This window comes from Eleutherodactylus coqui, chromosome 7 (genome assembly GCF_035609145.1).
Source record: "Eleutherodactylus coqui strain aEleCoq1 chromosome 7, aEleCoq1.hap1, whole genome shotgun sequence".
Taxonomy (NCBI): domain Eukaryota; kingdom Metazoa; phylum Chordata; class Amphibia; order Anura; family Eleutherodactylidae; genus Eleutherodactylus; species Eleutherodactylus coqui.
The window spans coordinates 94,215,171-94,231,764 of record NC_089843.1 but is presented as its reverse complement, the minus strand read 5'-3'; the positions used below and the strand labels follow the sequence as shown (position 1 = coordinate 94,231,764).

Here is a 16,594-nt window from a genome sequence, read left to right as displayed (position 1 = left end):
TCTAATAGACAATTTAGGTTAAAAAACTTGCCATACATTCAAATGCAATGTGTTTTGGCGTGTATAGTACACCCTTATGAAGCATAGAAACAAACTAACACCACGTCTCTAACTATAAATTATATGTACCTCTTATGTGAGTTGAATAAATTCCACTACTTCGTGGCCAGGCGCACTCCCGGCGCAACTCCGACATCACCGAGGTGTTCCCCCTTGGTCACATGATTGCACATATAGGCAAGGTACATGCTCCCTAGCTTGTGAAACTCATATGCGTTCTATAATAGCATTGGGTGTGGGTATTCTGATTAAATCATTTCCTACCCATTCTTGCCAAGTGCCAAGTCCCCGTGCTAGATATAGATAGGGAGAGAGAGAGAAAAGGATAAATAGATTATGGTTAGGTAGAGAGGGAGAAAGATAGATAGATGATGGACAAGTAGAGAGGGAGAAAGATAGATGATCGATGGGTAGATAGATGGATAGATGATGGATGGGTAGCTAGATGGATAGATGATGAATGGGTGGATAGATGATGGATGGGTAGATAGATGAATAGTTGATGGATGGGAAGATAGATAGATAATGGCTAGAGAGGGAGAAGAATGGAGAAATAGATAGATGATGTGTAGAGAGAGAAGGATAGATTGATGATAGATGGGTAGAGAGGGAGAAGGATAGATAAATGATGGATGAGTAGATAGATGGATAGATAATGGGTGGGTAGATAGATGGATAGATGATGGATGGGTAGATAGATAATAATTAGAGAGGGAGAAGGATGGATATATAGATAATTGATGGGTAGAGAGGGAGACATATTGATAGATGATGGATAGGTGGAGAGGGAGAAAGATAGATAGATAAAGGGATAGATGGATGGATAGAGATGGATAGATGGATGGGTAGAGAGTGAGAAGGATAGATGGGTAGAGAGAGAAGGATAGATAGATTATGGATGGGTAGAGAGGGCAAAAAATAGATAGATGATGAATGGGTAGAGAGGGAGAAAGATAGATGATGGATGGGTAGAGAGGGAGAAAGATAGATAATGGATGGGTAAAGAGGGAGAAGAATAGATAGATGATGGATGGGTAGATAGATGGATAGATGATGAATGGGTAGATAGATGAATAGATGATGGATGGGTAGATAGATAGATAATGGCTAGAGAGAGAGGGGTGGATAAATAAATAGATAGATAGATGATGGGTAGAGAGGGAGAAGGATAGATAGATGATGGATGGGTAAAGAGGGAGAAGGATGGATAAATAGATAGATAGATGAATGATGGATAGGTAGAGAGGGATATATGAATGATGAATGGGTAGAGAAGGATAGAAAAATAGATAGATGATGGATGGATAGATAGATCATGGATGGGTAGAGAGGGAGAAGGATAGATAGATGATGGGTAGATATATGATGGATGGGTAGAGAGGGAGATAGATAGAGAGAGAGAGAGATGGATGGGTAGAGAGGAATAGATAGATGATGGATGGGTAGAGGGTGAGAAGGATAGATGGTAGATGGGTAAAGAGAGAAGGATAGATAGATTATGGATTGGTAGAGAGGGCAAAAGATAGATAGATGATGGATGGGTAGAGAGAGAGAAATATAAATGATGGATGGGTAAATAGGGAGAAGAATAGATAGACGATGAATGGGTAGATAGATGAATATATGATGGAGAGATAGATAGATAGATAGATAGATAGATAGATAGATAGATAGATAGATAGATAGATAATGGCTAGAGAGAAAGAATGGTGGATAAATAGATAGATAAATGATGGGTAAAGAGGGAGAAGGATGGATAAATAAATAGATACATGATGGATGAATGGTGGATGGGTAGAGAGGGATAGATGAATGATGAATGGGTAGAGAAGGAGAAGGATAGAAAGATGGATGGATGATGGATGGATAGATAGATGATGGATGGGTAGAGAGGGAGAAGGATAGATAGATGATGGGTAGATAGATAATGGATGGGTAGAGAGGGATAAATGCATGATGGATGGGTAGAGAGGGAGAAGGATAGATAGATATATAATGGATTAGTAAAGAGGGATAGATAGCTGATGGATGTGTAGTATATAGATAGCTGATGGATGGGTAGATAGATAGTTGATGGATGAGTAGATAGCTGATGGATGGGTAGATAGATGATGGATGGATGGTAGATGATGGATAGGTAGAGAGTGAGAAGGATAAATAGATGATGTATGGGTAGATAGATGATGGGTAGAGGGGGAGAAGGATGGCTAAAAAGATAGATGATGGGTAGAGGGGGAGAGGAGTAGATAGATGATGGATGGGTAGAATGGGAGAAAGATAGATAAATAGATAGATAATGGATGCGTAAAGAGGGATAGATAGATGATGAATGAGTAGAGAGGTAGAAGGATAGATAGATGATGGATGAATAGATAGATAAATAGTTGATGGATGGGTAGATAGATGATGGATGGGTAGATAGATGATGGGTAGATAGATGATGAATGAGTAGAGAGGGAGAAGGATAGATAGATGATGGGTAGATAGATTATAGATGGGTAAATAGATAGATGGATGGGTAGATAAATATATGGATGGATGGATAGATAGATGGTTAGGTAGATGATGGATGGGTAGATAGATAGATTATGGATGGGTAAATAGGGAGAAGAATAGATGATGGGTAGATAGATGATGGATGGGTAGAGAGGGAGATAGACAAATGATAGATAGATAGATAGATAGATAGATAGATAGATAGATAGATAGATAGATACATGGATAATGTATTTGGATAAATGTGGGTGCTTTTTCAGATTCACACTCTATAAGATAGTTTTGGTGGTGGATAACATCTACCTTGATTTATATTGTTCTATTGATATTGTTCAGTTCTAACATGTTCTATACAGTATAAAGTCGTCATTCTCTTCTATTAGCACTATTCTATAATTTTATGGGAAGTACAGACATTACTATAAGTACTACCGATGCAATCCGCAGATAAGTATACAGTAAGACAGATGTGACCAGGAATATTATAACCGTAGCGCTCATCATTTTACATTTCACATCATATATTGCTAATAAATAGACATACTTGTTTGGTTCTCCTGATTTGCTCCAAAATGTTGTCTTTGATTTATATTTAAATTATCCCCCCAAAAAACCTGTACAATTGAGGCTGCGGATGCTGGGAAGCATGAGATGCCAGCAGCAGTGAGAGCTGTGCAGAGCAGTGAGGGTTAATAAGTCGGAGCTGGAGCGCAGGCAGCACCTGGTGAGGAGGAGTCATTCCCTGACACATCCACATACATTGAACGTCATCTCCCAGCAGCAGCCAATGGCCTCCTGCATCGTCCTATACTGACCAGCAGCAGAACACAACATGGAGCACATCAGGCTGCCTAAGGTTAGTAGCACATTGAGGATGTAGATGGCCACAGCAGGGACCCCTCCTCACCCTGCAGTACATAGCAGTGACATCCCCCTCCTCATCCATCCCTGCCTTGTGTTCTTCATTGCCTGATGCTGCATGATGAGGGTATTACATGGAGCATCCCGTCATATGCTCTGTGTATGGCTCACAGCAGGGATGCAGGCCCTGGCTGAGTAATCTGGGATAAGGAGGATGATGATGGTATTATCAGAATGTCATTATTATGTTGCCTCTCCTCATTCATCACTTCTTGGGATCCTTTATGTATTTTTCAAGAAGGGGAATCCCTTCTCCGTTGCATCAGTGTGCTTGTTGTCTATATATATAGAAATTCATGTCCTACTCTGCATTGGATTATGTGCAGTTCATCCATAATGGTTTAGGTATAATTGTTGATGACAATGATGTTTAATTTGCACCAGCGGTTGTCATGAGGCAGCATCACTAGTTACGTTCTTACCCGTATTCATTAAGGTTCAATGGCCGCCCATAGAAAATAGTCCAGCAATAATAGCCCATTGATTACAATACAACTCCGGTAATTTGGTCTTGTTAGAGTGACTTTTTCTTGCAGAGTGCAGTGGATGATACACCAGGATCTGTGCAGAGGTGACATCATTTATTGCTAGTGAGGACAAGGTTACAAGTCAGCCTCAAGGTGAAAAACATCCCCCTATGATCAGGGAAACAATGCAAGCACATACAATATTATACATGACATATACAGTATATATACACATTGGCATACCTGCCATGGAGGCATTGAGGTTAGTATCAGAAGTGGAGGCTTGTTGGTCACTCATTACTCCCCTTTCAATGCTCAGTTCTGCCTGTGTCTACATTTGCTGTGTCAGTCCCTGCCAAGTGGTCGCTTTAGTTGGGGCTTCCTCTACTGCGAAGGATCGGGTCAGTGGTTCAGGATGGGTAGTTACCACCACAGGAACTAAGATATCAGTCTGCACAGGGGTCTGAGCAATGGTGGGCGTCATAGTGGCCTTGTCGGTGTGCATCAGGACCAAACTCATAAAGCTATCCTGTCCCGAATCTGGCCAGGCTAAATCTGATTTTGGCCTATGTTGCTCAGTTTCAAACACAATTATGGGCTTAGCAACCCAGCAGATACTTCGGAGGTTGCTCTCGAAGGAAGGAGCTTTACTCATGTGTTGCTGCGGAATTTAACTTTGTCATTAAAACAAAACCCCGTCCCTCAGCTGGGCTCTGCCTAAAATAAAAAACGAGGGTATACTCACCTCTCCTGGAGTCCCAGGATGCAGCTGACATCCATTGTTGGTATCTGCGGTGACTTCCAGGTAGACAGCCAGGCGGAAGCACATGACTGCTGCGGCCACAGTGTCACTGTCGACGCTTCTGGCATCAGCACTCATATTTTGGGTGCTATGATGCCAGGAGTTTGTAGATGTGACTGATTGGCCATAGCAGTCACGTGCTTCCACCCAGCTGTCTACCTAGAAGTATTCGATACCTTGCTGTCAGATGCATCCTGGGCTCCAAGAGAGGTGAGCATACCTCCTTTTATTATTTTAGACAGGCCAAGCTGGGTGACAGGATTTTGTTTTAATGACAAAACCCCTTTGATTTAACCTGAAGAAACAAGTTCAATGTAGATGCCTTAATTGGACCTCAGACAACTTGCACAAAGTAATGGAAACAGTTCAAACTTGAATATTTTACTCGGGACTCAGGCCACAGCTAGCTAAACTCTTGTCCTCATTAGCCAGAAACTGGGCTGTGCATTAAATATTCCCATTGTCCTCTTTTTCTGTACTTCTGTTTACAGTCCTTGTGTAGTCCTGGGTATCTGGTGTACTCATAGTAGCGAGCCCAATGGTTATATCCGCTGTTGACGTGCTAAATCACTTGCGGTGGTGAAGTGAGGCGGGCCATGCCAACTCCTAGCACTGAGCCAAATGGAGAAATCTTATTCTAAACCAGCCTGTAAGGCTCTCCTCTGGTGGTCCCGTAAGGGTCACCTCTAAAACATCCAGCAGTACACTGCAGCAAACGCACACTTTCTCTATTCCAGAAAAGAGAATGGCCTTCACAGTGTGCCACAAGTTGGCCATGTCTCTCCCCACTCCACCACCGTTCTTAAAGGAACAGCTCTCGATACACATTAAATGAGCAAGTACTACACAGCCAACAACTAAAATAGGAAGCCAACCCGCTCCACCTCTACAGCTGTGCTGCCATAATTAGTGTAAGACACTCCAAGTAAGGCGCAGGCTTTTGGAGACACAATATGTTTGTGTTGTGGGAATGCACTGTCCATATATATGGGCAGCAGAGGTGCTGATCGGTGGTATGCCCCTGAAGCAGGGTGGTCGGCAACTGCAACCCTGCATGAATAGGTTAGAGTGGGGTTTGACCTGATTTGCTCACTCCAGGGGCTGAATTGTCCAGAGCTCTCTCCACTGGTGGTGCAGGGTCCACTTAGCAGGTGGTGGACATCTGTACCTCATACGGACAGAGCAGTACATGCTCTGAGCTAATGTAGTTGAGGAAGAAATCCCTGTTGGAGGCTCGACGTTGCCCCAACTGGAACATTGGAATACAATCTCTGTAACTCCACATAATGCTGGATAACTTTTATTAACAAATTACAAAGTCCGGTACAAACAGCAGGTATCGCTAGAGATGGCAGGTAATGAAAGATGTGATGGAACCAGTACAGAATTATTCTCCATATCCTCAGAAATAAAACAGACCCTTTGATTGGTCCTTCTGTAGCAGCTCCACTTATTTTAGCACCTTCAACACCAGTCAGCGGGAGCCTTCTTTCCCTGTGTCTCACCTATTACCTTTCAGCAGCATAACTACCCATCACACAAAATGTCGCTGGCTAACTTCTCATTCCAGTTCCTCAGACCACCCACGGCTGTCCTAACAAATGCATGGAGTCTGGCTTTGCTTTCAATTCCCGGTCATTGGTACAAGGCTTGTATAAAGAGTCTAACATTAACTTGAAGGAATGCTGCCTTCCAATAGGTGGCACTGTGAAGGCATTGTTACATTTCCCTTATGTCCTAATAAAGGAACATACACCAAACAGACACTATATTAAAGGAATATGCACAATACAAAAGCAACACCCTCTACACTCCTCTTACTACACCCACTGGTGGACCCTCCTAGACAGATTACGATCTATAGATGATGGGAGGGATGCAAGTAGTACAAAGTACACATTTACAGGATAGGACTGGGCACAGCTGGCAGATGTTCTGTGTCCATTTGGTGGGAAGAAGGAAGACAAAGGACTATATTTATGTCCTAATTTTCTTTCTATCAAGAGTGACATGGCTGTTTTCCCTGCAGCCCCCCTGAAGACATAATCACTACCTCTTAGAAAGAGTTCTACATGGAGATAGGTTCCTTTCAGGGGCGTAACTGAAGGCTCAGGGGCCCTGATGCAAAAGGTGAGCTGGAGCCCCCCCCCCCCCCATCTGTATCTGTACCCGTATCCATACCTAAACCATGCTGCACAGAGGCATAACTTGAAGCTTCTGGACCTCAATGCAAAACCTGTAACAGGGCCCCCAACTATAATGCTTTATTCATAGTACTGGGCTCCCTATATGGAGAAGAGAGGTCTTATGGGCCCCCTAAGGCTCCTGGGCCCGGGTGCAACCGCATCCCCTGCATCCTCTATAGTTACGCCCCTGGTTCCTTTTACACAGATGCCCAACAGCTCGTCCCAGTGATGACGGTTCCTCTGCTTTTACACAGGAACCATCATCCCTAGTGAATGGAGGGGAGCAGGTCGGGGATCATTCCAGCCCATCTGCCTCCATTCTTAGTGAACAGGCAGTTCTTCCTAGATTAACGACTGCCTGTTTGCGTGGGCCAGTTCATTGTCCGATTTTTAGGCATGTATAAACTGAACGCCAAACAAATTCTCCTTCCTCATTCAGTCTGTGCATGCTTTTACAGTGAGCGACAATCGTTCAAATTCTCGCTGATCAGGTTCACCGGAGCTTTGAAGTCTTTGTTTGTCATTCCAGCACTTCTTATTAATGCCAAACTTGCCAGCAGCCTTCGTATCTCAAGGTTAGATGTGCTTACTGACTCCTGAGCTCAGCATGAGATGGCGGTGGCAAACACACTTATCTAGTGTTCTACTTACTAAGTGGAAATTAAAGCTTCACCCCATGCCACTTAACATGAGAAAATGCTGAATAAACATCCATATAATGTACATTATCCAAGCCTTTATGGAAAGACGACCCTTGTGCAATGCACAGCCACCGTCACCAATGCTTGACCTCAGTATTATTGGATTTAGGATTCTCAATTCATTTCAATTGAAATATCAATTTTAGTTTTACTTTAGTGTTACAGTATGTGGGTGAAGAATTCATCGCTGCTTATATTGGCTATACAATATGTATTGCTTTCCTGATTTGTATGACTCATGGAATCATTACACATTTAATTATCATTCCCATAACTATACAGGTTATGTCTATACAATATGCTGAGGTAAAATGAAAGCCGCGCTGTGATTGGTTGCTATAGGCAACAGATTTTCCCTTAGACTGTCTTCATAAGAGTGTGGTGACGGCCTACTTTTCCATGGCTCAGCCTGTATATTTGGCATTGGTTAAATGAACCTTTTTTTGTATTATTTGCTCCTGTATTTATGTACAATAATAATGAGCAGACTATTGTTTATGGCAAACATTACGTGGAAAATGTAATGATAAGTTGCACCGTCACTCGGTACTTTGTTTCATTCTGTCTTTCACTACGGACGCATACTACACTGGCGTAGTTCTTTAGGGCTCCTTCACATGGACTTATTTGTGCTCGCAAAATTTGTGTGCGCAAGACACAGAGAATAGAACCCGTTGATATCAATGGGTTCGTTCTCATTTTCTATTTTGTGCAAATTTGCACACCAAAGGGCCCCATAGACATCTACGGGGCATGCGCAAATGCACATGCAATACATAACGGGATGTGGGAAATACAACTCAAGACCAAGGGGAAAAAGAACGCATCTGGAGCTCATTCGGCTAAATCAAACTACTAAGGACCACTTGTCAGTTAGTATGTGAGTTTTCTCATGCTCCACCCCTGGTGACGTCATTGATTCGCCCCTAGTGACGTCATCGGAAGTCCTACAACATATATAAAACACAGCCTGACCGACAGAAGAACAATAAAGTTTGGGCTCTTGAAAAGGGGAGGACAAAAATAACAAAATGAGAATAATAATCTTTATTTATATAGCGCTAAACTTATTCCCCAGCGCTTACAAAAACAGAGGTATACAGAAAGACAAAAGTGCAAAAATACAAAAACCACAGTTGCATAGTAATCAGTTGATGGAAACAGTAGGGGTGAGGGTCCTGCTCCAATGAGCTTACAAACTACAAATAATGGGGTTATACAGAAGGTAACGGAGCTGGAGTTGTGCATGGTATGGTGAGGGGGAGAGTGTGGGATGCTATACACATAAACAATGGTCAGCCATGTAGTGGCTGAATCGGTGTGACTGCCGGGGGTGGTTGATGGCGTCTATCAGGGTTTGCAGTCACTAGGACAGGGAACACGTTATCAGGTGGAGTACGGAGGGGTTTGCTTTAGGGTATATGGTATGCATCCCTGAAGAGGTGCGTTTTTAGAGCACGCCTGAAATTTTTTAAATCAGGGATCGCGCGGATAGCTTTGGGTAGCGTATTCCAGAGGACTGGTGCTGCTCTGGAGAAGTCTTGGAGGCGGGAATGAGAGGTTCGAATTAATGTGGCTCTCAGTCTAATTGTGTAAGCAGAGCATAGCGCCCGGGCTGGGTAGTGGATTGAGATGAGATAGACAATGTAGGGCAGTGCAATGCTATGGAGAGCTTTATGGATGAATGTGGTGAGTTTAAATTGAATTCTGTATTTGACAGGCAGCCAATGCAATGACTTGCACAGGGCAGAGGCATCCGAGTAGCGGCTGGACAGAGAGATGAGCCTGGCTGCCGCATTCAGGATGGATTGGAGGGGGTAGAGTCTGGAGCAGGGGAGGCTGATCAGCAGCGAGTTGCAATAATCAAGGCAAGAGTGGATGAGGGCGTGTCCACGGTGAGGAAAGGGCAGATACTTGCAATGTTCTAGAGGTGCAGCTGACATGTTCGGGCCACAGATTAGAGGTGGGGGTCAAAGGAGAGATCAGAGTCGAATATGACCACGAGGCAGTGGGCGTGCTGTCTGGGAGTTATGGTGGCGTCACACACTGTGATGAATATATCAGGAAGAGGTCGGTTAGTAGAGGTCAGAAACACAAATAGGACAGTTTTTGAGAGGTTCCGTTTTAGGTAGAGAAAGGACATAGTGTTAGAGACAGTGGACAGACAGTCAGTGATGTTTTGGAGGAAAGGTGCAGAGATGTCACGGGTAGAGGTGTATATCGGTGTCGTCAGCGTAGCGGTGGTATTGGAGGCCAAAACTCCTGTTGGCTTGTCCAATAGGGGCTGTGTAGATGGAGAAAAGGAGGGGGCCAAGGACCGAGCCCTGGGGAACCCCAACAGCAAGGGAAAGACGGGGGGAGGTAGAGCCAGTAAAGGAGACACTGAATAAGTGGTCAGATAGGTAGGAGGAGAACAAGGAGAGAGCAGTGTTCTTTAGGCCGATGGAGCGAAGCATACTGAGGAGGAGTTTGTGGTCAACAGTGTCAAATGCTGCAGAGAAATCGAGGAGGATCAATAGAGAGTAGTCACCCCTTAATTTGGCTGCCAGGAGGTCGTTTGACACCTTTGTAAGGGTGGTTTCTGTTGAGTGTTGGGGGCGGAAGCCAGACTGTAGGGGGTTGAAAAGAGAGCTTTCTGATAGATGTCTTATAAGGCGGGAGTAAACCAGGTGTTCTAGTAGTTTGGAGATGAAGGGGAAGTTAGAGATGGGTCGGTAGTTGACAGCATCAGTCGAGTCCAGAGTCGGTTTCTTTAGCAGTGGGGATATCATGGCATGTTTGAAAGAGGAGGGAAAAATGCCAGAGGTCAGAGAGAGGTTAAAAATAGTGGTGAGATGGGAGATAATAACCAGGGAGAGGGACCGAAAGAGGTGTGAGGGGAGAGGATCACTAGCCCAGGTGGTGGGACGAACAGAGGAAAGCAATCTGGAAACTTCTTCCTCTGTCGTTGGTCTGAGTACAGACAGTGAGCAGGGGCTGTTTCTGACAAGACTAGGGTCGGGGCTAGTCTTGGATTGGGGAGTTATTGCCTGCCGGACGTCGTCAATTTTTTTTTTTTTGAAGTAAGCAGCCAGCTCTTCGGCACTGAGATCCGTCACAGGGGGCTGTGGTTTAGGGCTGGTAAGAGAGTGAAAGGTATCAAAGAGATGTTTAGGGTTGTGAGATAGTGAGAAGACGAGAGAGGTGAAGTAGACATGGTGGAAGGATAGGTTGTAGGTTCTGAGCAGGAATTTGAAATGAAAAAAAGGCCGCGGATGTTTGTGACTTTCTCCACCGCTGTTCAGCATATCTAGAGCACCGCCGGATGAAGCTGTTATTATCTCAGATCAGACAGAACTCAGCAGTCCTGACAAAAGACACTGACCTACCGCCACCACAGAGATCCAGTGAGCTAAAGAACCTGCGGAGGAGTCAAGATGTGTTTGTCTTGTGTGGTGCTCAAGATGCATGTTGTAGAGCTATGTGTGTGATGTGTGGGGATCATAATGGATGTATCATGTACTAGAGCTGTGTGTGTGAATTAGCATGTAGCAGAGCTGTGTGTGTGATGTGTGGGGTCAGGATGGATGTAGTATAGCTGTATGTGTGGTGTGTGAGGATCATAATAATGGATGTACTATGTAGCAGAGCTGTGTGCGTGTGAATCAGGATGTAGCAAAGCGCTGCGGAATACATTGGCGCTATACAAATAAAGATTATTATTATTATTATGTAGCAGAGCTGTGTGTGTCATGTGCTGTGTGTGTGATGTATAGGGTCAGGATGGATGTAGTAGAGCTGTGTGGGTGATGTGTGGGGATCATAATGGATGCACCATGTAGCACAGCTGTGTGGTGCATTGCACCACCAGAAACATTAGTACTATAATTTCCTAATAATTACTAGTAGCTTTTTAAATCACGGTGGGAATGTGTCCCGCACCTATGTGAACTGATTCTACGTGAACAAAAAATACAGGAGATTCAAAGGCCGGCATTTATTTTATGCTGGACATATTAATCGCTGGTAAGACCTAAATGTCAGCAGAAAGCACCTGCGGCCAGGCAGTAACTCGGCACCATTCAGTATGTCACCCACTGTGTCTAGCTACCATCCAAACTCCACTGTTGTAAACAGATGCTGTGACCCCTGACTTCTCCTCCCAGCAACCTGTACACAGTGCAGACACCAGGGGGAGTCATCAGAGGTCACAGTATCGGACTACAGCAGTGGCTAAACGGGAGTCAGATCGGGTGGGTCACTGCCGTAGGTTCAGGGTGGGAAGGGCACAAGCAGAAGGCCCTATTACTATTGGGGCCACTACTGAGGGCCCTGTTACTATTGGGGCCACTACTGTGGGCACTGTTACTATTGTGGACACTATTACTACTGTGGACACTGTTACTATTGTGGACACTATAACTACTGTGGACACTGTTACTATTGTGGACACTATAACTACTGTGGGCACTGTTACTATTGTGGACACTATTACTACTGTGGGCACTGGTACTATTGTGGACACTATTACTACTGTGGGCACTGTTACTATTGTGGACACTATTACTACTGTGGGCACTGTTACTATTGTGGACACTATTACTATTGTGGGCACTATTACTACTATGGGCACTGTTATTATTGTGGACACTATTACTACTGTGGGGCACTGTTACTATTGTGGACACCGTTACTATTGTGGGCACTATTACTACTATGGGCACTGTTACTATTGTGGACACTATTACTACTATGGAAACTGTTACTATTGTGGACACTATTACTATTGTGGACACTGTTACTACTGAGGGCACTGTTACTATTGTGGACACTGTTACTACTGAGGGCACTGTTACTATTGTGGACACTGTTACTACTGAGGGCACTGTTACTATTGTGGACACTGTTACTATTGTGGGCACTATTACTACTATGGGCACTGTTACTATTGTGGACACTATTACTACTATGGGCACTGTTACTATTGTGGACACTATTACTACTGTGGGGCACTGTTACTATTGTGGACACTGTTACTATTGTGGGCACTATTACTACTGTGGGGCACTGTTACTATTGTGTTTTTACTATTGTGAGCACTATTATTACTGTGGGCACTGTTACTATTATGGACACTACTGGGGGCACTGTTACTATTTGGGGAACTTTTACTAAGGTGAGCAAATTTTCCCAGGTTCAAAGCGGGGCAGAGGGGTGTGGTCAGGGGGCGGGGCTTATCACCACGTATGATTTTACCTCCGTCATTATCAAAAGACAGGGAATAAATTCCGCAGCATTTCCGCATCTATAAAACAGTCAAAATCCATACCATTGGTGCAGATTTTGACTGAAAATACTATGCGGCACTCCCGCTCACCTTCTCCCAAGGCTTCCCGCTCTCATCGTTCCCTGGCTTCTGGTTCCCAGCGGCCTGTACTGGCATTACCTGACCAATGGCACTGTACCTGACTGGGCATCGCTGACTGTGGGAAGCCTTCGGAGGAGGTGAAGGGGAGCGCTGTATAGTATGAAATCTGTGGATATGCCGCTGATTTCCAGTCAAAATCAGTTTTGATTGTTTTTTGAATGCAGAAATGTTGCGTGAATTGCTGCGGAAATTTCTGCAGCATTTCCACCACGTGTAAACATAGCCCAAGTCAGTTGGCGGTAGACTGCCACGTACAGAGTGACCTCAGTAGTAAGTGTCCCCTATATCGGCCTCAGTAATAATAGTGACCCCTATGCTGGCCCCAGTAATAATAGTGACCCCCTACAGTGACCTCAGTAGTAATAGTGACCCCTATATTGGCCCCAGTAGTAATTTTATTACTACTGGGGCTGATATAGGGGACACTTGGTAAAAAAGTGAAAGTTCCAAAATATCCCATTAACAGTGGCAGTCTGGGCCCAGACAGAAAGAAAAGCTAAAGTGAATGACCTGCAATCACTGGACGTAAGGGAACTGTAATCCCTATTACTGTGTACAGCTGTTATATGGTGACGGCATTATTTACAGCTATACTAGACCTGATCTGCCATGTTATAAAAGAAATCCTAAACATATGCTGCCTCCTATGTATTTGTATTGTCATTTTTTTCATTTTCGGGAGGGAGAAACATGTTGTAGCTTGTGCCCACAATTTTTTAAGACTTTAGCAATGCCTCTGGCTACCAGTGCTGCATGGATGGGTCAATTCAGAGTCCCAGTGATGCAGTTGAAAAGTGTGGACAGGTTGTGGTCAGAAGAGGCCCAATCTGAACTTTGCATCAGAGCCCATAAGAATTTAGCTGTTCCCTTTTTACAAAATACAGTAAGGCTGGGTTCACACAGGGCGGATTTGCTGCGGTTTGCCGTTGCATATCCGCACTGCGGCAAAACCGCTGCGTTTGCAGTGCAATGCAGTACAAATGTGTTTGGGCAAAAAGCTGTTGTCACAGGATGGATTTATTCCGCATTGCCGCAGTGCGGAAATTCAACTGCGGCGCGGTTTTTCAAGACGCAGCATGTCCATTCTTTTGACTTTTCTGCAGCGCTTTTTTGTCCATAGACCTCTATGGACGCAGCAAAGTCCGCACCAAAATACGCTGCAAAAGCAAAAAAGCGCTGCGGAAAAAAATGCTTGCGTATCTTCCATGCGGAAAATCCGCAAGACAATCCGCAAGACAAAAATAACCTTTGAAGCGGTTTTGCCGCAGAAGCAGTTCTTCTGCGGCAAAACCGCAATGGAAAAACCGCAACAGATCCGCCCTGTGTGAACCCAGCCTAAGAGTGCCTGAACACGGGCGAATTTGCATTTCGGAATCTGGAGCGGACGTCTGCCTTGGGATTCCGCAGCAAATATCACCCATAGCATGTAATGAAAAAGTAATTTTTCCTGCACACGAGCGGAAATCAATTACAATTTTCCGCCCGGGGAGGAAAAATTGCAACATGCTCTATTTTTAGGCAGATTCTTTGCGGACAACTTCCATTGAAGTCAATGGAAGCCATCTGACCCATGGCCCTTAAGCAATCATCATTGCGTAAAGGCCGCGAGATTCACGCCATCGCCTAGCAATGGCGCAGCAAAATCTGTACTGCTCATGTGCGCCGGCCGGGCCATCCGCAGTACAGATTAGAAGACTTCGGATTTGTACATGGGAGTCACCAGCTGGGTTCAGTGTCGAATTCCGCTGCAGGATCGAACCTGTCCGTCTGCGGGTGCCTAACTGCTGTTCCTGCTTTGGTGGTGGGCATGTCACTGGATGGGAGGAGCAGGGGCTAAACTGTAAATGAAAAATGTCCTTCTCCCCTCCTTTGTGGAGGCATGTGGTAGGGTATAACTGACAGGGCGGGAAAAGCTAAGCCTAATGCCTCAACACAACATCACAATGTCCATATCTCATACCCATCCAGAGTGTTAGTTTAGGGGGCGTCTTTCCCTGTCAGGCTCATGGTATTCAGTCGGCAGCTTGGTCTGCAGTGGAACTTCCAAGGGACCAACACTTGGTCTCCATTGGTCCTCCAGGGACACAGCAAGACAGGAGATTTTCTGCTCTCAACCCCCCTAAAGGCCATTCCTGGTACTGCCTTCCTACTATATTCACAAATATAAATCACAGTTAAATATATTTTTGGGAAATAAAATCTATGTTATCTATGTGCAGCAATAGATTTGTGCCAAATGTAATATAATTCCACCTATTCTAGTTAAATACATCTGACCTCAACTACATCCCACTTTTTTTGTCACTTTCCAAAGTTGGCAAGTGATAAGGTTGCCTGTCCACGAGCGATTTTTCACTGCGTTTCCCGGGACGATAATTAGACGCGGGAAACACAGTGAACGCTTTCCATAGACTACCATGGAAAGCGCAGCGCAGAATCATAGCGATTCTCCCCTCGCAGGATTTAAATCGCAGCATGCCGCGATTAGCCGCGATTCTCCGCAGTGAGCCTATCTGTCAGATAGGCTCAGTGCAGAGAGCTGTCAGCTCTCCCCTGCTCCCCAGAGGCGGCTCCCATGGCGGAGATCTGCCACGGGATATCGCTACGCCCGTGGACAGGAGGCCTAAGGAATGTCACAAATTTTACCACTGAAATGTTGCATTCCATCACTTATGACATTTTAGTAGAGATGAGCGAGCGTACTCGGCCACGCCCCTTTTTCTTTTGAGCACCGCGATTTTCGAGTACTTCTCTACTCGGGTGAAAAGATTCAGGGGGCGCCGTGCGTGAGCGGGGGGTTGCAGAGGGGAGTGGGGGGGGGAGTGTTAGAGAGAGAGAGCCCCCTCCTGTTCCCCACTGCTACCCCCCGCTCCCCGGCGTCCCCCGAATCTTTGCACCCGAGTAGCCAGGTACTCGAAAATAGCGATGCTCGATCGAGTAATTACTCGAAACGAGTACGTTCGCTCATCTCTACATTTTAGCGTGAGTTTACATCAAAACTTGTACACTGCTTAATAAATGTGGGCCGTTGTATTAGATTATGAAATAAGCTATATTATTGTTGCTTTTTTATCATTGAAGGTTGAAAATGTCCGCCTGCTTGACCGGATATCTTCTAGGAAGCCAGTCCTGGGAACCCTGTATCTCACAGCAACGCATGTCATTTTTGTGGAAAATATCTCAGAAACACGCAAGGAAACTTGGGTTTGTTAATATGTATTTTGTAGATAATTAATATACCTATGCTTAATTTTCTTCTAATTTTAGTCATTTTTTTCAACCTTTTTTTAAAGCCCTTTGTGCTTCATAGTAATGTATTTTATACTATCATATAGAGTTATCCTAAAATTCATTAATATTATCTTCATATCAGATGGAAGTAATGCATAAAATATTCCATCTTCAAATCTATATTATCTAGTAAATCAGTTGGGGTCCACTGCCAAGGACTCCTCTGATCAGCTGTTCCCTGGGCTAATGCGCTCATGTTCTGAGCTGATTTCTGCAGGAAGCAGACAGCTCCATTCTCATTGCAGTGACGAGGATTGGCATTA

At 44.6% G+C, this 16,594-nt stretch overlaps 1 protein-coding gene across 1 annotated transcript in view; it reads left to right on the top strand.

Annotated features, from left to right (window-relative positions):
• The first annotated feature begins 3,363 nt into the window (after positions 1-3,363).
• Positions 3,364-16,594, top strand: part of MTMR7 (myotubularin related protein 7) — a 56,833-nt gene continuing 43,602 nt past the window's right edge. Inside the window, exons 1-2 of the mRNA XM_066573392.1 lie at positions 3,364-3,412; positions 16,122-16,244. Of these exons, the coding sequence (XP_066429489.1) occupies positions 3,389-3,412; positions 16,122-16,244 (147 nt within the window). The 5' untranslated portion in view covers positions 3,364-3,388. The remainder of the gene's footprint in view (positions 3,413-16,121; positions 16,245-16,594) is intronic.